This window comes from Staurois parvus, unplaced genomic scaffold (genome assembly GCF_062004578.1).
Source record: "Staurois parvus isolate SC_StPar_1 unplaced genomic scaffold, SC_StPar_1.0 ptg000610l, whole genome shotgun sequence".
Lineage (NCBI taxonomy): Eukaryota > Metazoa > Chordata > Amphibia > Anura > Ranidae > Staurois > Staurois parvus.
In genome coordinates, this window is record NW_028318406.1 from 1173155 (window position 1) to 1196065 (window position 22911).

A 22911-nucleotide genomic window follows, 5' to 3' on the forward strand; every position below is an offset into this window, starting at 1 on the left:
TGACCATAGAGCTGATTGGAGACCAGAATGGTGCCAACCATCTCTATAGTCTAAGAATTCGGAAGCTATGAGCATTTCATCACTTCAGTTTCACAGGATATAAACAGCGCCATTTTTAAATTGGGAAAGCATCTGATCACACCAATCTTGGTTTGATTAGATAATCTAAGGGCAGAGGAGCTATCTAGAGTCTGATAGAACACAGATTTCTCAAAAAAGAATATATGACAATACCCATTAGAAGTTATAGGGGATATTTGTATTCTCTGTGATAGCATTAAAAGTGATATAAAAAAAAAAATATATGAAGGACAGTGTAAAAATAATGAAAAAAAAAAGAAAAAAAAAAAAAAAAAAAAAGTTACCCTCGTCTGTCCCCCCCGTGCGCATCTGCATTCGTGAGTGTTGACCCTGTGCCAGTATGTAAACAGCGGTTGTACCATGCATGTGAGGTATCGCCACGAACATCAGATCAAGGACAGGAATTCTAACACTAGACCTCCTCTGTAAATCTAAAATGGTAGCTTGTAAAGGCTTTTAAAACGGTGCCTGTGGATATTAAAAACGTAACGTATGCAGTTTCTCGCCACTGCACGGAGCATGTGCAGTTATAAAGCATGTCATGTTTGGTATCTATTTACTCGGCATACCATCATCTTTTATATTTTACCAAATAATTGGCCAATATTTTGTGTTTTTGTGCAAAAAAAAAAAAAAACTGCAGCACCCATTTTATTCACTGGGGTGTTTGCGTTACAAAAAAAAAAAATAATATATATATATATATATATATATATATATATATATATATATATATATATATATATCTATCAAATGTTTGGGGTTTAAATTAATTTCCTAGCAAAAAAATACTGATTTTTTTCATGTGAACAAAAAAAAAAGTGTCAGAAAAGTGTCTAATGCTGGGCATAAAATGCCCCCACTCCCCAAAACAACCCCTTTTTGTAAAGTAGACACCGCAAACTATTTGCAGAGAGGCATGTTGAATCAATAGAAGAATTTATTTTTTTACCACTAGTTTTTGGAAAATCGACTTTTTTTTTTTTTTTTTTAACACAAAAATTGTCACTTAAAATGATGTATTGCTCACGCATGCCATGGGTATACAGTCAGGTCCATAAATATTGGGACATCGACACACTTCTAACATTTTTGGTTCTATACACCACCACAATGGATTTGAAATGAAACAAACAAGATGTGCTTTAACTGCAGACTGTCTGCTTTAATTTGAGGGTATTTAAATCCAAATCAGGTGAACGGTGTAGGAATTACAACAGTTTGCATATGTGCCTCCCACGTGTTAAGGGACCAAAAGTAATGGGACAATTGGCTTCTCAGCTGTTCCATGGCCAGGTGTGTGTTATTCCCTCATTATCCCAATTACAATGAGCAGATAAAAGGTCCAGAGTTCATTTTAAGTGTGCTGTTTGCATTTGGAATCTGTTGCTGTCAACTCTCAAGATGAGATCCAAAGAGATGTCACTATCAGTGAAGCAAGCCATCATTAGGCTGAAAAACAAAACAAACCCATCAGAGAGATAGCAAAAACATTAGGCGTGGCCAAAACAACTGTTTGGAACATTCTTAAAAAGAAGGAACGCACCGGTGAGCTCAGCAACACCAAAAGACCCAGAAGACCACGGAAAACAACTGTGGTGGATGACCGAAGAATTCTTTCCCTGGTGAAGAAAACACCCTTCACAACAGTTGGCCAGATCAAGAACACTCTCCAGGAGGTAGGTGTATGTGTGTCAAAGTCAACAATCAAGAGAAGACTTCACCAGAGTGAATACAGAGGGTTCACCAGAAGATGGAAACCATTGGTGAGCCTCAAAAACAGGAAGGCCAGATTAGAGTTTGCCAAACGACATCTAAAAAAGCCTTCACAGTTCTGGAACAACATCCTAGGGACAGATGAGACCGAGATCAACTTGTACCAGAGTGATGGGAAGAGAAGAGTATGGAGAAGGAAAGGAACTGCTCATGATCCTAAGCATACCACCTCATCAGTGAAGCATGGTGGTGGTAGTGTCATGGCGTGGGCATGTATGGCTGCCAATGGAACTGGTTCTCTTGTATTTATTGATGATGTGACTGCTGACAAAAGCAGCAGGATGAATTCTGAAGTGTTTTGGGCAATATTATCTGCTCATATTCAGCCAAATGCTTCACAACTCATTGGACGCTTCACAGTGCAGATGGACAATGACCCAAAACATACTGCAAAAGCAACCAAAGAGTTTTTTTTAAGGGAAAGAAGTGGAATGTTATGCAATAGCCAAGTCAATCACCTGACCTGAATCCGAATGAACATGCATTTCACTTGCTGAAGACAAAACTGAAGGGAAAATGCCCCAAGAAAAAGCAGGAACTGAAGACAGTTGCAGTAGAGGCCTGGCAGAGCATCACCAGGGATGAAACCCAGCGTCTGGTGATGTCTATGCGTTCCAGACTTCAGGCTGTAATTGACTGCAAAGGATTTGCAACCAAGTATTAAAAAGTGAAAGTTTGATTTATGATTATTATTCTGTCCCATTACTTTTGGCCCCTTAACAAGTGGAAGGCACGTATGCAAACTGTTGTAATTCCTACACCGTTCACCTGATTTGGATGTAAATACCCTCAAATTAAAGCTGACAGTCTGCAGTTAAAGCACATCTTGTTCCTTTCATTTCAAATCCATTGTGGTGGTGTATAGAGCCAAAAATGTTAGAATTGTGTCGATGTCCCAATATTTATGGACCTGACTGTATGTGGAATTACTCCCCAAAATACATTCAATCCAATAAGCACCATCAGGCTTTTAAAGGGCTTTATTTCCTCATTACACTTCCTGACTACCAATCAGTTTCAGAGGCCCTGAAATGCCAGGATAGCACCAAGCCCCCCCCCCAAATGACTTTTTGAAAAGAACACACCCCAAGGAATTTGATAAGAAGTATGGTAAGTATTTTGCAGATATCGTTTGTTGAAAATTGAAGAAAAAAAAAAACAAACACATTTTTCTTTTTTTTAGATTTCAAAACCGTGCGAGAAAAAAATTAGAGCTGCAGAATACTCACCATGCCTCTCTAAATTCCTTGGGGTGTCTACTTTACAAAAAAGGGTAAATGCTATCCTGGCATTTCAGGGCCTTCAAAACTTTGATAGGTAGTGAGGAAGTGAAATGAGGAATTTACGCACCTTCAGGCTTTCAAAGTGGTCACTGGATTTCAGGCTCCTGTATTTGGCTAGGCTCCCAAAAAGTCTCACACGTGTCGTACCCCCATACTCCGTGGAAGTAGCAGAATGTATTTTGAGGTGTAATTCCACATATACCCATGGCTTGTGCAAGAAATATATAATTTAAATGACAACTTTGTGTAAAAAAAAAAAAAAATTAAAAAAAGTTGTCATTTTCCAGAAACTTGTGGAAAAAAAATAAATCTTCCATGGACTCAATATGCCTCTCAGTAGATAGCCTAGGGTGTCTACTTTCCAAAAAGGGGTCATTTGGGGGTGTTTGTACTATCCTGGTATTTTAGCACCTCAAGAAATATGATTGGCAGTCAGAAAGTAAAAGCTGTGTAAATTCCATTATCTATCCCATAGTTTGTAGATACTATAACTTTCACACAAAGCAATCAATATACACTTATTGGGATTTTTTAACCAAAAACATGGAGAATACATTTTGGCCTAAATTTATGACATTAGTTTTTTTTGGATATTTTTTAATCACAGAAATGAGAAAATATTGTTTTTTTTTTCACAAAATGTTTGTTTATAACACCAAAAATAAAAAGCGCACAGGTGATCAAACACCACCAAAAGAAAGCTCTATTTGTGTGAAAAAAAGGACGTAAATTTCGTTTGGGTGCAGCATTGCATGACCGTGCAATTATCAGTTGAATTAGTCCAGTGCCGAGTAGCAAAAAGAGGCCTGGTCATTAACGGGGGTAAATCCTCTAGAGGGCAAGTGGTTAAAATATTTTTTTCCAGCAATAATTCATCTATGTGGTCTTATTAAACTCTCCAGTATCTTCCCAACTAGAAAACTAACAGGTCTATAATTACTTGATAAAGATTTTGACCCATTTTTAAATATTGGCACCACATTGGCCTTACGCCAATCCAGTGGTACTATGCCAGTCATTAAAGGGTCCCTAAAAATGAGAAACAATGGCTTTGAAATGACAGAGCTCAATTCTTTAAGGACCCGTGGGTGTATGTCATCCGGTCCAGGTGCTTTATACACCTTCATACTGTCTAAATATTTTTGGATCATATCAATTGTGAGCCAATGTGGATCATCTGGAGCTGTGTCAATAACATGCCCATTATGGACAAGAGCTCCCCCATGCTCCTTTGTACACCATCTAAAGCACTGACAAGATTTATGCAAGACCATACTACATAGCAGCCCTTCTTAGCCTTTTCAACACAGAGTACCCTGTAAAATAAATTTTCTGATCTCAGGAAGGCGATACTAAAAATTACTATATCTACAACTCATGATACATGAATGTGGTGGTCAGTGAGAAGAGTGCTTTTTACACTTGTGGTCGTCAGGAAGAATTATCCCCTTACAGATATTCCTGATGACCACAAGAGGCACTTATCCAAGAGGCAGAAATTGTTCGTTGCTCAAGGAACCTCTAGCAACTTCTGGAGGAACGCTAGGATTCCTACGAACTCTGGTTGAGAAACCCTGCTATAGAGAATACTATACAAGTCCCTGCTTTTGTAGGAGCTTACAGTTCCTACCAGAGGTTTATTAGTACCAATTTAGGAAGAAGTCAATACATTTAACACCTGGGAAAAACCCTATTAGGAGGAAAAAAAAAAAAAAAAAACAATTTCTTCCTTTATTCAGTTTCCCAATACAGGAAAAACAAAATCCTTTTCTATGGAGGAAAGGAAGCAAGAGTATTTCAACCACCACATATTGGTGGTCAACGCCCTTGATGCACTAATGGACAGATATATCTGCAATCTACAAGCAGCCTCAAAACTGATCTGCTTTTATGACTGATCAGTTGTGAAGTGTCAATATGGAAAAAGAGATCTCCTCTAAGCATACAGGAAGATTAGTTTGGCAGGCCTAAAGCATGACCAATGGATTTCATTTTAGGGAGGGGATTTGGGTAGATACTCTTGCAATAAGGAAGCACCTACCTTAAGGTTCCATTTTCTCCCTTATCGAGGCTGGTGAATCGGCTGTATAAGCGTGTTATTTGGCTGTGAGAGACTAAAAGAAAAAAAAAAAAAAAAAAAAGTTAGAAAGTTTTGTTTAGTCAACCATTTGCAACAAAATTTTGTAGGTTCGCAGGTGTTGCTCAGAACATCCACATCACACATTAAATTTTTCCAGTTCTGTTTGGGAACTAAAAATAAATGATTAGTATTCCTTAAGCTATTTCTGAACAAATTCACGTTGACATAGCACCACAAAGCACCATTTCTTTGAAAGCCTAGGTTTAGGCTGATTGCCATTAACAACATACAAGAGCTACACAAGCCTACTCACCCTTCCCATTTTTTTTAACTTTTTCTCAGATACCGCTTACCCACCTGACCAAAATGAATTGTAATCATATGGTCGCCATTACTGAACAACAAAATGTGACGTGCTATGCTGAACATGACCTCTATTGCTAAACTCCGTCTGTCTAAATTACTGCAAAACCATACAGAAAGAAAAACAAGAAAAAATAAATAAAGCTGAACTTTAATCTCCTTACATCATTTTGCCTTTCCTCCTTCAACATACTAATTATTTTTATAAAAACCCTTTCAGTTTTCATTATATGCACCTTATTTTAGACCTGGTCTCAGTGTCTCTCTATGCAATACAAGCAAATGATGACAAGTTGGAAGGGCCAGCAAGGTGTACTAATTAGCTTCCTGAAAACATTGCACCTTGCCTCAGTACTCCTCTCAAGAACCCTCAAAACCTGTTGCAAGCAGTAGGCTGGTTCCTGGGAGGAATTATCCAAATATTAACCACTTCCTGTCCGGACACTTTTACCCCCTTCCTGTCCAGGGCAATTTTCAGCTTTCAGCGCTATCACACTTTGAATGACAATTGCGCAGTCATGCAACACTGTACCCATATGAATTTTTTACCATTTTTTTGAGACAGATAAAGCTTTATTTTGATGGAATTTATTCACTGCTGGGATTTAAATTTTTTTTGCTATGTAAATGAAAAAAAGTCCAAAAATTTTGAAAAAAAAAAAAAAAAAAAAAAAAAAAAAGTGTTTTTCTTATAAAATTTTGCAAATAATCTGTCATCATAAATCTTGGCCGAAATGTATACCGTTATCTTTTTAGTTAAAAAAAAAATATATATATATATATAAGCCAAATTAGTTTATAAGCACAAATTATAATTTTTAAACTTTTTTTTACATTTTTATTTTATTTCTTTAGATTATGTTTTTTTTTTTTTTTTACATACTGTCACCCTAGCAGTACAGTGTCACCATGGTGACACTGTACTACTTGTGGGGGGTGATGAAGATTTTTTTTTTTTTCCCCCCCCAGTGATTGCTTTTACACCCTTATAGGATGTAAAAGCAATCATTTCTCCTGCTCTCTGTCTGCATTCTTGCAGCCATTGAGAAATACTGAGTGAGCTGTGATTGGTCACAGCTTGTCACATGGTACAAGGCTGTTGTGAATAGCCTTGTACCATGTGACCCCTGTGATCATTTACAGATTTCACACGTAGTAAGCAATGATGTCACATGTGACATCTTGCTTACTACTTTGCATGTGATCACTGATCACACGATCGGGATCCCATCCGACAATCGGTATTTCACTGTGTCCGGAGGACACAGCGGGCACCGGATCACGGTGCTGCGCGCTCCCAGGGAGCGAGCACAGCTAGAAATGGCGGGTGCCGTTTATGAACGGCAACCCGCCCCTGGAGTGCCACCATCCTGCCGTTTATAAACAGCAGGCGGACGGCAAATGGTTAAAATACCGTGATGGGTGGATGTCAGTTAGGAGGAGTGGGTGTTCCTAGGCAGACAGCATTTCCATATGCAACACACACATGTAGGCTAAAGTAGTTAATAAAATCAGTATAACATCACTACAGCGGGCACCCTCCCCAGGATGTCACTGCCTCCTGGCAATCTGGCTATGTCTGTAGGTGCCACCAGCTATCCCCTCACCCGGTGGGTTTGGAGCCATTACATTGCTGCTGTTTGATCAGCAAACTGGGACTGCCATCTTGACTCGGCCTTTCCATTATTTTCTGCCACTCTAGGTTGGATTAGACCTTCTCAAGTGCAAGAGTGATAATACTGCTTTTGTTTTTGCAAATACCATTGAGTGGATCCAGCCCAGATCTTCAATCAGGAGCTGCAGAATAACCATGGATGCTTTCCCTCTATGTAGACTTTATATGGTATTTGAAGCGCTAATAAAATGGTGTACATTTTTTTGTTCATGAAGTTTTGGCAGATGCATTTGCTAAGCCTCCACTCTATGACTGAAAAAAATAAACTCCAATGAAAGGCAAGGGCCAAGCTGGGGAGGAAATGGCAAGATGCTGGATGTTTTCCAACATGGAAATGAAGTGATCTATCTAAACTTCTGCAGCTTCTAATGCACACTATGTGATGCTCACAGTATGCAGTGAAATCAGAGTAGGCAATGTTAGTAGCGGAGCTCACAGAACTTTGTAAAAGGATATATTAAATAATGACAGAATGGAATGCCCATAGACTAACAGGGCAGTGGAATACCCATAGAGAATAATGGAACATAAGGGAATGCCCATAGAGAATATTAGAGCAGTCAGAACCATTAGGCATAGCACATTAATCCTTAGCAGACATACACTGTACTCTCCAAGTTCAGTGGCGATATTAAAATTTGACATTAAGCAGAATTGTTTTCTATGGAATGACAAAACGGGAAGCAAATTATAAATTAATTTGCAGACAAATATGAGAAACATAGCAATTTAACCTTTATCATAGGTGTTCCCTAAATAGAGTAGCAGATTGTAAAATTAAAACAATTTGGGATTATAGCTGTTTTCTATGGAATGACAAAAAGGTAAATGACAAAAGAGAATGCCCATAAGGTATAATGGGAACCAAGATGTGACCTGGAGTCACAACCATTCAACACTACAAATAAATCCTTAGACATACTATGTTGCCAAAAGTATTGGGCCAGCCCTCCAAATCATTAGATTCAGGTGTTCCAATCACCTCCATGGCCACAGGTGTATAAAATCAAGGACCTAGGCATGCAGACTTCTTCTACAAACATGTGTTAAAGAATGTGTCTTCTCAGGAGCTCAGTGAATTCAAGTGTGGCACCATGATAGGTTGCCACTTGTGCAATAAGTCCATCCATGACATTTCCTTGCTACTAAATATTCCACAGTCAACTGTCAGTGGTATCATAACAAAGTGGAAGCAACTGGGAACAGCAACTCAGACACCAGGTGGTAGGCCACGTAAAATGACAGAGCGGGGTCAGCGCACAGTGAGCAGAAGTCGACAACTGTCTGCAGTGCCCATAGATAAAGACCTCCAAACTTTGTGTGGCCTTCAGATAGTGCAATGTGCACTGAATTACATTCAGTGCTGTGCAGGGGAGACGTGTATTGTCTTTTAGACCCTTGATGTCTCAAAGAGAATCTGTCATTAAAAAAATCATCACATAAGGGACTTTTTGTTCCCTATGTGACAAAAAAAAAAATGTTTCCTATAACCCCCCCAAAAAAAAAAAAATGTTCGTGCTCCCCCCCACATATATATGCACGTACAAACATAAAAGCACACGCTGAGGCATCTACGCATGAAAATGCCGATTTTGCACACGCCAGAATGAGATCAATCATTCTAGTACCAGACCACCCCTGTAACGCTAAACTGGTGTCCTATAAGGGGCTTTAAAAGCGTCACCTATAGAAAACACAGGGTATTAAAGTTTGCCATTGCATGACCGCATACAAATTTAAGGATTTGACATGCTGGAAATCCATTTACTCGATGCAGTGTATTTTTTAACTGAAATTTTGTGATAATATGTGCCATAAAAAAATGAAACTACCATTTTTTTTATTCTCTAGGGTTTCCAATTTCAGAAAATATATAATGCTTTTCTGTTATGTGCAGGCCTTAAATGCCTTTTTTAAATGTGTTCAAAATAAATAAATAAAAAAAAAAAAACACAAACAGCGAAAGGGATAAAGGATAAGGTCGACACCCCCTTTTCTTGACAAACACCCAATTTGGTGCTCATTACACTGCAAGTTCTCTCCCCTCCCCACTAGTCCCCAGGTGCAGTGCTGGAGCCAGACAGGGAGGTGAGGAGGAGATATACAGCAAATTGTTAAAAATACTAAACATTTAATGCAGGCCATAGACTGTTTATCAGCCGATTTTTCGTCCGAAAAACAAAACATCGGTCGTTCTGTTGCCACCAATGATTGCGAAAATCGGACGTTTTTCACAAATTTTCCAGCATGACCGATAAAAGAAATGAGGAGGAACCACAAAAAAATCGTCCGATAAACGAACTGTCTATGGCCTGCATAAGTTGCCATAAAACCCCTTTTGTTTTTAAAAGCCCCAGACAGACATTCTCAAAAGCACCTCAGATTTAAATATGGTTTTGGTTAAAAAAAATTAGAATTAAATTGTCATGAGGGACAAGTAGATTGGGGCATCGATTTAGTCCCTGGACAAGCAGCTTTTTCAAAAATTTCCATATAACTGAAAGAACCCAGTTAGGGAAAACTTGTGCTTTAACCTGTCTGGTTTGAGACAAAGCCTTGAAGAATCTGATAACTAGGGGGATCCGAGGAGATCATGCGCTCGAGAAAGACCTCTAAAGCTGCAACCTGGACTTTTAGCATGCGGACTTGTTCAAGAAACTCCAGGTCTGAGGTGAGGTCTTCCAAAGACCATGAACTGGTTAGGCACCAGGAGTTATACATCTTCCAAACTTTTCCGTAAATAGCCCTCGTGACCCCCTTACGACTCGCTAGGAGAGTGACTATTAAGTCTTTTGAGAATCCCTTCTTTTCTAGCAATTGCCTTTCACAAATCACATCATGAGGAGCAGATTTTCCATTTTTTTGGATGACAGAGAGGACCCTGTAGTAGCAGGTCCTTCCTAAGTGGAAGCATCCAATATGGTCTGACGGATAACCAGAAGCGAATTGCAAATCATGACCTTTTTGGCCAGAAAGGAGCCATGAAAATGACCTGTGGTCTGTTTGAACCTTCTTCAGAGCCTGAGGAATTAGTTGGAAGGGGGGAAAGCATAGCACAGCTGAAGCTTCATCTTTGAACTAGTGCATCTATCCCTACTGCTCCATCTTTTCTGTTCAGGGAAAAGAACTGACTGGTTTTTCGTATTCTGCCAATTCGCAAACAGATCTATTTGCAACTGACACCATTCTTGAACAAATCTGAGGAAAACATCCCGCTTTAGGCACCATTCGCCCTCCTTCAGTTGGTGTCTGCTCAGGAAGTCAGCTACCAGGTTCAGTGAGCCTTTGAGATGGACAATGATGCTAAACTGACCTCTGTCCAAGACAAAATTTCTTCTGCTTATCCCCTTGCAAGCTTCTCTCTAGACGAAAAAAACATTTTTTTTTTAACTTGTTTTTTCTTCTTCACAGGAAAACTTAGCCCTGTCCACGGTGCGATCCAAAATGGACTCCAAGTCTGTCTCAAAAAGGAGATCTGAAAAAAGGGATTCCACACAGACTAACTTTTGATGCTGAGTTCCCCTGCCATATCTAACCATAAGGCCCTTCTCGCAGAGTTAGACAAGGCAGCTGAGGAAGCGGTCATGCATATAGATTCTGCAGACACATCCGCTATATACCCTACAGCTCTTGCGATGGTAGGGAAGGAATCCAAAATCTTTCTTTGGAGTCCCCACATTGATAAGCGCCTTAAGCTGGTTTAGCCAATGATCCAAATTTCTTGCTACACTTGTGATTGACATAGCTGGCTTCAAATTCGCCACTGTGGAATGCCATGCACTCTTCAGCAGCACATTTATTCTTATGTCCATCGCCTCTTTCAGGCTCCCCATGTCTTCAAAGGCTAAGTCTGTGCTTTTTTTAGACTTGGGGGGGAGAAAGAAGAGGCGTCTACCTTAGGCACTTCGTTCCAAACAGACGCCGAATCTTCCTCAAAAACGGGAACCATGTCTTGTGAGATTTAGAAGAGAAATTAAAAATAATAAAAAAAAAAACCCAACAAAAAAACCCACACACAAAAACTTTCCTTTCTGGATCCTGCCATTCCATTTTTATCATGAGATGGCCGAATGCACAAGAAAACATTTCCCTTGTGGTTCACTAAGACCAAGGTACATTTTATCATTGAGGGAGAGATTTCTTTGCTCCAAAACACCTAAGGTGGAGTGACTCGCTTTAAAGAGATACTCCCATCTCCTCCAACGACAGCTTACACTTAGATGCTGAGGAATCCTCCACCTCTTTCCCATTATCCTCTAAATCTCCCTGCAACCTGTGCAGAAGGTATCCCTGACCCTGCTTCCAAGGAAGCAGATGACTATGGTGTGGGGGGGTAGACTGTAAAGCATTCTGGGAGGAAGACTCCCAACATATTCCTGAACGACTGCAGGGTAGCCCTCCACTCAGCCTTCGTAGAAGCCAGAAAAGCACTAGAAGTTAAAGCTGCCATCTCTTTCACTAAAGCAGAAACACTTTTTCCAAGCATCTGACAGTTTATACTTTCATGAAGGACATCTCCTCTTGCTAGACTCTTTTTTCACAGCCCTTAGCATAAAACAAAGCACAAAGTAACAAAACCACTTAGCCACTGACTGACCTCAAATGCACCACAAAAAACACACCCAGTGCAGCAAGAGCCCAAACCTCCACACCACCAGTGCACTGACCCCACACACCAAGGATCCAGAGTGTGACGGTGAGCGACTCCTGACCCCAGCTCTTCTCACCAACTCGTGACCGAAGGACCAGCCGATCTCGCACCGCGCTGTCATTTGCGTAACAATGCCACTCTCAGCTGTGCCCTGCACAAAGATTTTCCAGCTCGCAGGACCACAATCTATGTGCCAGCAGCCTGAGAGCGATTGTTACTGGGTCAGGGTAATTACGCAATTAAACCTTCACACTGCCACCACCACCTTTTTACAGAGAAGGAGGAAACTCACAAATCTTAGCAGTAACACTATATTAGTATAAGCGTCTGTAATATACACTGTCACCACAGACAGAGGTATTCAGAGGATTATTACATACAGTAGCACTCTTCAGAGACAGGGATTCTTTAGTTTGCATTAAAAGCTTTAGAGACAGGTCAACACTTTTCAGAAAATAGGTCAAAAAGGGTCAAAACGGTACAATTAAAATATTTACAGAAAAAGATGTAACAAAGATATAAAGAGAGCAATAAAACAAGAGATAAATAAAAGAAAGAAGTTCAGAAGGCAGAATACTTGCAGAAGTCCTAGGTTTGAGCAGAGTCCAATTGTCCGAACAAAAGGCTGCTTTGGCTCTCAAGTCTCTTAGAGGGTTCCTGATCGATGTTAAAGGAGAGCTGATTTTACTCCAAGCTGTCAGTCTTTTTCTATCATCTCAAAAGGGGTGTCTCCTGAGAATAAATGGCTAATCATCCCGTTTGGGGATGGGTGTTAGGCGGTAACCAAGGTTATGACCTCTCCCTTACAATTTCATACTAAGGTCAATAACCTTCAATAGGTACAGGTAGCATCCTAGCAACTGGAAGATTGATATCTTTTGTGTTTGGAATATAATTCTAAATATTAAACATAGAATGTCCTTGCCACTCCGGATAAAAGAAATTGCTTTCTACTCTCTTGTAGGTGCTAACAGAGATGTAAGGTCTCATGTTACTCATATTAAAATGACCTATCCGGATATATAATTCATATTAATGTGCCCAGTTCCTGCTGAAGTTTATGAATTTGAAAAATGACTCAAGTGGAATGTATGTTTTATGGCACACTCTAGCTCTAATGGCCTAACAGGTCATGACTGACTGAGTTACTGTTTTACGATCGGGCAGAGGAAAGTGGTTTTCAAGTAGACCCCCTGGAACCAGAATTAGTGGTTTACAGCCATGGAGCTTGTGTCTCTTGGTCCCGGGGTCCTGGAACGCAGCGGCAACAGCCCGGGACCGGAAATAGGCAATAGCTGGGTCCTGCCCCCTCCTCTAGTCCTGCGGCTCGAACTGAAGCCGCGTGCCCGACCGGAAGCTCCACCCCTGCCCACCAAAAACACGGCCACCACCATTGTCCACACAGGGACATCAGGGCTACAGGCTATTTGGCAGTACTGGCTCTAAAAGGGGAGAGAGGAGCCAGGAACAGGTGCCCCCTCCCCTCCATGTGACTCTACCTGGAGGACCCTTGCTAGAAAAAACAGGTTAAAAAAAAAAAAAAATAAAAAAAAATAAAGGATAGACCTCTCAGGCGCAGCACCTGAGAGAATGCAGTCCCCACAGTTCCTGTGTGTTCCTACCTGACTGGAGGAAACCCGATAACTGAGGACTGTGGGGAGAGGCCTTCAATGTGGGCGTTTCCTGCGAGAGGAGGCGCTGTGTTCTCATGTGCTGTCTGGAAAGACGTTTTGAGGGGGAAAAAAAAAAAAAAAAAAAAGTGCTAGCAGACACTCTCCACGTTCAGTAATGATGTTTAAAATGGAGATTTGGCTGGATTATCATTGCTCTCTATGGGGAATGGTGGAAGGAGAGGAGGAACACTGGGGATAAGTGGAGGGAGAGGGGACATTTTAGATAAGGGGGGGGGGGGGGGGGAAGGAAGAACACTGGAGATTAGTGGAGGGAGAGGAGGAACATTGGGGATAAATGAAGGAGCAGGGGACATTTGGGATAAGTAGGAGAGGGGAAAAGGGGACATTGGGGATAAGTGGGGTGGGGGATGCTGTGTGAGCGTGACCTATGTGACTGTACTGCACTTGCTGAGTGTCACACACCACAGTGCACTTGGTCAGGAAGATTCCAGATGTCCATTATAGGTGGAGTACAGCAGCATACCCATTCCTGAAACAACAGAAGAGCAGAGCTCTGAGCAGTATGCTGTAGGGACTTGAGGCGGCTCAGTGTCCCGGAACTGACAGCCAATAAGAAGTCAGGAAAGTATGAACAGTATGTGCTTCTTGTGGAAAAAGAAGCAAAACTCACAGTGTTGGCTTTTGATTGCAGAAGATTATTAGCTGCAGTACAGTGTGGGGCTAGGACAGGCTGTAATATGATACAATAGGAGATGAAAAGGGATGTTTCATAGGAGATAGGAGTCCTTGTACTCTGTACTCAGAACAGAAACCGCACGGAAGAAAAAACACCACTCCCCGCCCTCTCCTCTGCTATCATATGCAGTGAGGGTTTTGTGCTGCCAGGCTTCCGTCTTCAGCTTCTGCCAGAACCAGAGCAGCCCACAGCAGGGCTAAATGTAGAAAGAAAAAAAAAAAAAAAAAAAAAAAAAAAACACACACTTCTTCTTTCCCAGTGCCTGGAACTGCATGTCCCAGGCATCGGGCGAAAGGAATTAAACATCCCTGTACTCTCAGGAATGTTGAATTCCTATCACCCGATGCCCAGGACATGTACGCCGGGAAGGTAGTTTATTTTTTACCTTCAGCCCTGCTGCAGGCAAGCAGGGCTCACCTGTCAGGTGGAAGCATTCAGGTGGCAGCACTCTCCGCCCCCTAGACCCCCTCCCCCTTCCCCAGTGGGAAGCTTGCCCTGCCCACTGTCTCCCGGGATCCGCTTGCCCATCTGGACCGTCTCACCGCCAACGGCTAGAGGGGAGGGAGGCAAGTAAACATCCACTCCCCCTCATTGTCCTGACCCGGAAGTGACCTTATGATGTCACTTCCGGGTCCCCGTTGAGAGATTCCCAGCAATTGAGGCCGGCAAAGAATGTAATGCAGTGCGATGTGCACTGCATTACATTCCGGGGAGCAGAGGGGAGACATCCAGGGTCTTTATGTCCTTGCATGTCTCAAAGAGAACCTGTCACTAAAAAAAATCATCACATAGGGGACACACCCTAGGGAGCCTACGCATGAAAACAGCAATTGCGATACACGTTACATATCACTGCGCAAGACAGAATGAAAGCAATAATTCCAGCACCAGACATCCTCCGTAACACTATACTGATGACCTAGAAGGGGCTTTAAAAATGTCAACTATAGAAAATATAGGGGACTGAAGTTCATCACCATTTCACGAGTGCACGCATATTTAAGGTTTGACAAGTTGGATATTTACTCGGTACAACCTCATTATTTATATCTTACAAAAAATAGGGTAATTTATTGCTTTTCTTTTGTGCACTAAAATTAACTTACTTTAATTTTACAGAAATTTGGTGGTAATATGTGACATAAAATTGGAACTACCACTATTTTATTCTCTAGGGTCTCCAGTTTCAGAATATACATCATGTTTGGGGGTTTTGTGTAATCTTCAGGCCTAAAATGATTTTTTTTAATCTCGTGCAAAAAAAATAAAAAATTGCTACGTGGCACAGATTTGTCTGTAAATATATTCACATTTTGTTTCCATTATACTCTGTGGGCATTCCCTGAGGTCATTCCATAATCCTAAACCAAACAATAAATAATCCACTTAATCTCAATTTTAAACATCACCACTGAATTTGCAAGTCACATCTTGCTCCCCAGTTCAGGTTTGGCTCACAACTATGCGTTTTGCTTTTCATCAGTTTTTAATGCTTTTTGCATTGTGCTTTGCGTTTTTTACATGGAAGAGATAAAACAAAAAAACACACACAAAATGCGTCAAAAACACACGTTTCAACAGCTTCTCCATTGAACTAACGTAGAAAAAACTCTTTTTGCATTTAAAAAAGTATGACTCTTTCCAAAAATGCAACAGCTCAAAAAAAAAAAGCATAGGTGTGAACATGTCCCATAGGAAACCATATTAAATGGACTGTAGTGGGTTTCTGCAAAAAGCACATTCGTGTTAACCAGAAGACATTCTATGGGCATTCCCTTCCGTCAATCAACCTGGTCATTCCATAGAAAATAATAATAGTCTTGCTTAATCTCAAATTTTAAACATCGCCACTGAATTTGTAGAGTATGTCTAAGGGATTTATTATGTTGAATGGCTCTGAGTGCAGGTCACATTTTGCTTCCCATTATACTTTATGGACATTCCCTTTTGTCATTCCATAGCAAACAGCTGTAATCCCAAATAACTTCAATTGTACAATTTGCTACTCTGCTTGGGGAACATCTGTGGTAAAGGTGAAATTGCTGTTTTTCAGATATGCCTGTAAATGAGTTTACATTTTGCTTCCCATTATATTCTATAGGCATTCCTTTCTGTCATTCACCTTTGCCTTCCATAGAAAACAATATTAATCCCACTTAATCTCAAAATTAAATTTTATTTCTCCCACCGACACCATCCGTGGGGGGTGGGGCCCTATTTCTCCCACCGACACCGTCCGTGGGGGGGGGCCTATTTCTCCCACCGACACCGTCCGTGGGGGGGGGGCCTATTTCTCCCACCGACACCGTCCGTGGGGGGTGGGGCCCTATTTCTCCCACCGACACCGTCCGTGGGGGGTGGGGCCCTATTTCTCCCACCGACACCGTCCGTGGGGGGTGGGGCCCTATTTCTCCCACCGACACCGTCCGTGGGGGGTGGGGCCCTATTTCTCCCACCGACACCGTCCGTGGGGGGTGGGGCCCTATTTCTCCCACCGACACCGTCCGTGGGGGGTGGGGCCCTATTTCTCCCACCGACACCGTCCGTGGGGGGTGGGGCCCTATTTCTCCCACCGACACCGTCCGTGGGGGGTGGGGCCCTATTTCTCCCACCGACACCGTCCGTGGGGGGTGGGGCCCTATTTCTCCCACCGACACCGTCCGTGGGGGGTGGGGCCCTATTTCTCCCACCGACACCGTCCGTGGGGGGTGGGGCCCTATTTCTCCCACCGACACCGTCCGTGGGGGGGCCCCCTATTTCTCCCACCGACACCGTCCATGTCAGGAATACAGGAAATAGTAGGGATCCGCAAGATCCTCTGATCGGTCCCGTGGGCTGTAAAGCTACTGGATTCCGGAAGTGATCAGAGAGAAGATAAGAAAACAGCGAGAACCGGCATATCTTGCGAGAGCCTCAGAGACGGGCCGGTAAACACACTGGACACCCTCCGCTCCACACGCCGTGCCCTGAGCGGGGACAGAGGAGAGGACAATACCGGGACGGGATATATGAATAGACAGCACCCGGCTAACACACAACCCTCCCGTGGTAAACAAACAGGGTCAGGCCCGGACTGTACTCTATAGACTGTCATTGGCTCGCCACAGCTTCTCCTCACATAGCCCCTCCCCCCGCCACTTACAGCCAGTCTCCTTCTTGATCTCTTCTATCTCCTCGTCCCTCAGTAATGTTGAAGCTCTGGAGCCCATGATATTAACGTCCGTTCCCAATCACAGCGCTCCTCACTCTATACCATAGACAAGTACAACCTCTGCTATGTATCAGGAGGGCGTGTCTACTGACACGCCGGTATAAACACGCCTACAACATGCTCCGTCAGTTCTTCAGCTTCGGTTATGTGTAATTATACCGCCCACACTGCAGGCCACGCCCAAAGTGCCAATCACCTGCTAACTGGCTTACCATTTCTTCCTCAAAACTTTTTTTTCCCAACAGAGCTTTATTGTAAAGCACAAGTCCATGTGAACTGGCCTGGAGTAGGTTCCTGACAACATTAGACACAATGGTGTCCGTTTATGAACCAGCGGTAATAGATCGCTGCTCAGTTCTCCGGCATTCTCGGAGAACGCAGTTCTCCTGAGAATGCAGTTTATGAAGCAGTTCTCCGAACGAAGGGAGAACGGTCTCCAAACGCTGGAGAACGGTCTACAAACTCTGGAAAATGGCTGATTTTACTATAATCTCGCGAGATTACAGTAAAAGATCAGTTTACTAAGCAGAGGTAAATTATCTCTGCTTAGTTTGCGGTCCCTCTGATTCTCCAGCTCTGGGCTGGAGAATCTGGAGGGAGAACACATCTCCAGTGAAGGGCTGACATGATCTCCTGAGTGTCATAAACTGTGAATGACCAGAGAATAGCTGAGATCCGTTGAATCGCAGCTATTCTGTGTGTCATAAACGGACACTTAAATGGCGCTGTTTTACTAAAACGGGAGAGTGCAAATTCTAGATAGAGACCAATCAGCTTCCAGGTTTTTTTGACAATGCTTAACCACTTGCCTATCTGGCATTTATACCCCCTTCCTTACCAGGCTAATTTTCAGGTTTCAGCGCTGTCGCACTTTGAATGACAATGTCATGCAAGATTGTACCCATATGAAATTTTTATCATTTTTTCTCATAAATAGAGCTTTCTTGTGGTGGTATTTAATTGTCGCTGGGTGTTTTACTTTTTGCACTATAAACAAAAAAAAAGTGCAACAAATTTGAAAAAAAAAAAAAGTTTCTTTGTTTCTATTATAAAATTTTGCAAGCAGGTAATTTTTCTCCTTCACTGATGTGCGTTGATGAGGCAGCAGTGGTGGGCACTGATGGGCACTGATAGGCAGCACTGAAGGGCACTGATAGGCAGCACTAATGAGGTGGCATGGATAGGCGGCACTGATAGGTGGCACTGATAGCCGGTGCTGATGATGGGTACTGATAGTCAGCACTGATAGTCAGCACTGACTGGTATCACTGCTGGGCATTGACTGGCGCAACTGCTGGGCACTGACTGGTGCAACTACTGGGCACTGACTGGCAGCACTGCTGGACTGCACTGATGGGCACTGGTGGGTGGCACTGGTGGGTACAAGTGGGTAGCACTGATGGGCACAGGTGGGTGGCACTGCTGGGCACAGGTAGGTCGCACTGCTGGGCACAGGTGTGTGGCACAGGTGGGTGGTACTGCTGGGTGGCACTGATAAGCACTGGTGGGTGGCACTGCTGGGCACAGGTGGGCAGATCTGGTGGGTGGCACTGCTGGGCACCGATCATCAGAGCACGGATCATCAGTGCCCTGATGATTGGTGCCGATCCCTGCTCTGACAACTGCCGGTTCTCGGCAGTACTTTCCTCAAGCTCTGACAGCGAGAGGAAAGTGCAGCCGAGAACCGGCAATTGCATTTCCCTGTGATCAGTGTGTCACTGGACACGGCTGATCACGTGGTAAAAGGCCGCTGTGATTGGCCTTTTACCCCACCATGTGATCAGCTGTGTCCTTAGGACACAGCGATCACGGAGATTGCCGGGGGCGCGCAGGAGAGCGCGTTCTGGGAGGACATCATATGACGCCATTCGGCTATCTGCGGTCGGCAACTGGTTAAAGAGGAATTCTACTCATCTTAGCTTGAGGCCTCTGTCATTGGCTTGGCAAGGGTGGTGTCATTGTAACGCAAGTGTGGGACTTCAATCAGATTCAGCATCGCCAAATTTGTATGCGCAGCTCACTGTAAATGGGAGCATGTCCCTTCACGAAGCATGTCTCTTCTGCATTACAATTCCTGCCTGTTCACTTTTTTTCATTTTTACCTAAAGATCCACTTTAACTGGAAAAGCTGACGTTAGAAGCTGATTGGCTGCCATGCACAGCTGCACCAGAGTTTATACTCTCCAGTTTTGGGTGGGTTGGTATTTTTCAGTCCAGGTTTAGGCCTTTTCTGCGGAGCTGGGACAATGGTGGGCCAGTGAAAAGCCTGAGGGTCCAACATGGTAAGCTCCCAGCTTATGTTGTCCGTGCCTGAAAATGCTTTGGCAAGGGCGAAGGACGGCGGAGGAAATTAAATCTCTTCCTAGGAAGGCCCTGGAGAGGAGAGTTGTTACATAGTTACATAGTTAATCTGGCTGAAAAAATACAAAAGTCCATCCAGTTCAACCATAAAAAAAAAGTTATAATCCTATACCCACAGTTGATCCAGAGGAAGGCAAAAAAACCCACCAAAGCATGATCCAATTTGCTCCTGCTGGGAAAAAAATTCCTTCCTGATCCCCCGAGAGGCAATCAGATATTCCCTGGATCAACTTTACCTATAAATGTTAATATCCAGTTATATTCTGTGTATCTAAGAAACAATCCAGGCCTGTTTTAAAACAATCCACTGAGCTGGCCAGAACTCTTGAGGGAGTCTATTCCACATTATCACAGCTCTCACTGTGAAGAAACCTTTCCATATTTGGAGATTAAATCTCTTTTCCTCCAGATGTAAAGATTGCCCCCTTGTCCTCTGTGATGACCTGTCACTATATGAACACCTGATGTATTTATACATGTTGATCATATCCCCCCTTAATCTCTTCTTCTCAAGAGAGAATAAATTCAGTTCCTCTTATCTTTCCTCATAGCTGAGCTCCTCCATGCCTCTTATCAGTTCGGTTGCCCTTCTCTGTACTTTCTCCAGTTCCCCAATGTTCTTTTTGTGAATTGATGCCCAAAACTTAACTGAATATTCCAGATGAGGTCTTACTAATGATTTGTACAGGAGTAAAATTATATTTCTCTCTCTGGAGTCTATACCTCTTTTAATACAAGAGAGGATTTTGCTCGCTTTAGAAACCGCAGCTTGGCATTGCATGCCATTATTAAGCTTGTGATCTACCAGAACTCCCAGATCCTTCTCCACCATTGATTCCCCCAGTTGTACCCCCCCCCCCCTGAGTATGTATGATGCATGCATATTCTTAGCCCCCAAGTGCATACCCTTACATTTATCAACATTAAACCTCATTTGCCACATAAATGCCCAATTAAACAGTGCATTGAGGTCATCTTGTAAATTGAAGACATCCTGTAAGGACATTATTCCACTGCACAGCTTGGTGTCATCTGCAAAGACTGAAATGGGATTTTTAATCCCACACCTTATATCGTTTATAAATATATTAAAAAGTAAGGATCCCAGCACTGAACTCTGGGGTACACCAGTGATGACCCTAGACCACTCAGAGAATGAATCATTAACCATTACTCTTTAAATACGATCTTTAAGTCAGTTTTCTATCCATTTACATACAGATTTTTCCAAGCCCGTAGACTTTACCTTACATACTAGCCGTGTGTGGGGAACTGTGTCAAACGCTTTTTGCAAAATCCAAGTATATCACGTCCACCGCCACCCCTCTGTCCAAGGTTTTGTTCACCCCCTCATAAAAAGAAATCAGATTTGTCTGACAACTTCTGTCTTTCATGAATCCATGCTGTCTGTTGCTTTAAATATTTAAAAAACTAATCTATGTGGTCTTTTATTAAACTCTCCAGTATCTTCCCAACTATAGAAGTTAAACTAACAGGTCTATAATTACTTGGTAAAGATTTTGACCCCTTTTTAAATATTGGCACCACATTGGCCTTACGCCAATCCAGTGGTACTATGCCAGACATTAAAGAGTCCCTAAAAATTAGGAATAATGGCTTTGAAATGACAGAGCTCAATTCTTTAACCTCCCTAGCGGTCTGATTATGTCAGTATTTCTGTGCTCAAAGCGGTACATTTTTTTGCATGGACATTTGTAGTTTTTTATTGTAGGCCTGTAATTTGTAGGAAAAACTTACTGAAGTCCGTCTGAACAAGAGTCTAGTAAACATCCTGGGTATGTTAAAATTTGAAACATTTAATAAATAATCATAAAAAATAATAATATAATAATAATAAATTTAATTCAATAATGTAATCAAACCAAAAACCCTGCGATTTGAAATAGAGCGCCAAGTTCGCACATTACTGAGCTTAGTCGCAAAATCATTTCCAGTGTCTTATGGCGAATTTCCCCACGAATCATCACTCAATTCTGCAAGTAGTTCTAATTTACCAAATATGAAAAATTAGTGAAGCACTATGTATAAATAAAATAAAATACTTGACATAAATAATTATATCATACTGTGTGCAAAGCACTGAAGTGCAAAACCGTGCTGACACAATCAATAGTGCTCCGTGATAAACAATGCAAAAATCTTATAAACAAATATATGATTAACCCCTAGGTAAAAACCACTGAGGTTAATAAGTGATAATAATAGTGATCCCTAGAAGAGGGAAAATAATATATAGTGCTACCTTTCCAAATGAAATGTATATATATTGATACTAAAAAACACACAATAAATAATGTACAAAGTCCATACATGAATAAACATCTGTGATTTTTAAAAAAATTAGTCCATGCAAGTGATACAGTGCCAAGGTGATCTTCACTCTGGTGTAAAAAAATCCTCAAACGGCAGCAATGCCTGCTCACCTCCACACACTGACCCGCACAGGGCCCAAAAGCTAATAGTCACCCCAATAACGAATCCTCTTAGATATGTTTCCTCATCAAAAGGACAATAGGATGAGACTTAGACTCCTCTCAAGCACACCTTATCCACTCCACCTCCACTCAAGGCCATGTAAGTGAGACACAAAGCAAAGATCCTTCCATAGTGCAGTAAGCATTTATTAGGAAAAAGGTATAAAAGATACTGCACTCACATGTATTCCCAGTATAAAAATGCCTGTCACCACATCCTATGGGTGTACTGCATGATAAATGGGTAGAGCAATATGGCCGCTGCGCCCGGAAGTGCGTCACCTCGTAACCGGAAATGGCGTACCGACGCGTTGCGTCATGGGACTCGTGACTTCATCACGCCATTTCCGGTTACGAGGTGATGCATTTCCGGGCGCAGCGGCCATATTGCTCTACCCATTTATCATGCAGTACACCCATAGGATGTGGTGACAGGCATTTTTATACTGGGAATACATGTGAGTGCAGTATCTGTTATACCATATATATATCATATCAATTGTGAGCCAATGTGGATTATCTGGAGCTGTGTCAATACCATGCCCATTATGGACAAGAGCTTCCC

General features: G+C 42.3%; 1 protein-coding gene across 1 annotated transcript in view; it reads right to left on the bottom strand.

The window, feature by feature from the left end:
* The window catches only part of CHP1 (calcineurin like EF-hand protein 1), a 107975-nt gene extending 90378 nt beyond the window's left edge, over nucleotides 1-17597 (bottom strand). Inside the window, exons 1-2 of the mRNA XM_089693034.1 lie at nucleotides 17422-17597; nucleotides 5182-5254 (exon numbers count right to left, since the gene is read on the bottom strand). Coding sequence (XP_089549160.1) covers nucleotides 5182-5254; nucleotides 17422-17488 — 140 coding nt within the window. The 5' untranslated portion in view covers nucleotides 17489-17597. The remainder of the gene's footprint in view (nucleotides 1-5181; nucleotides 5255-17421) is intronic.
* Nucleotides 17598-22911: the final 5314 nt, after the last annotated feature.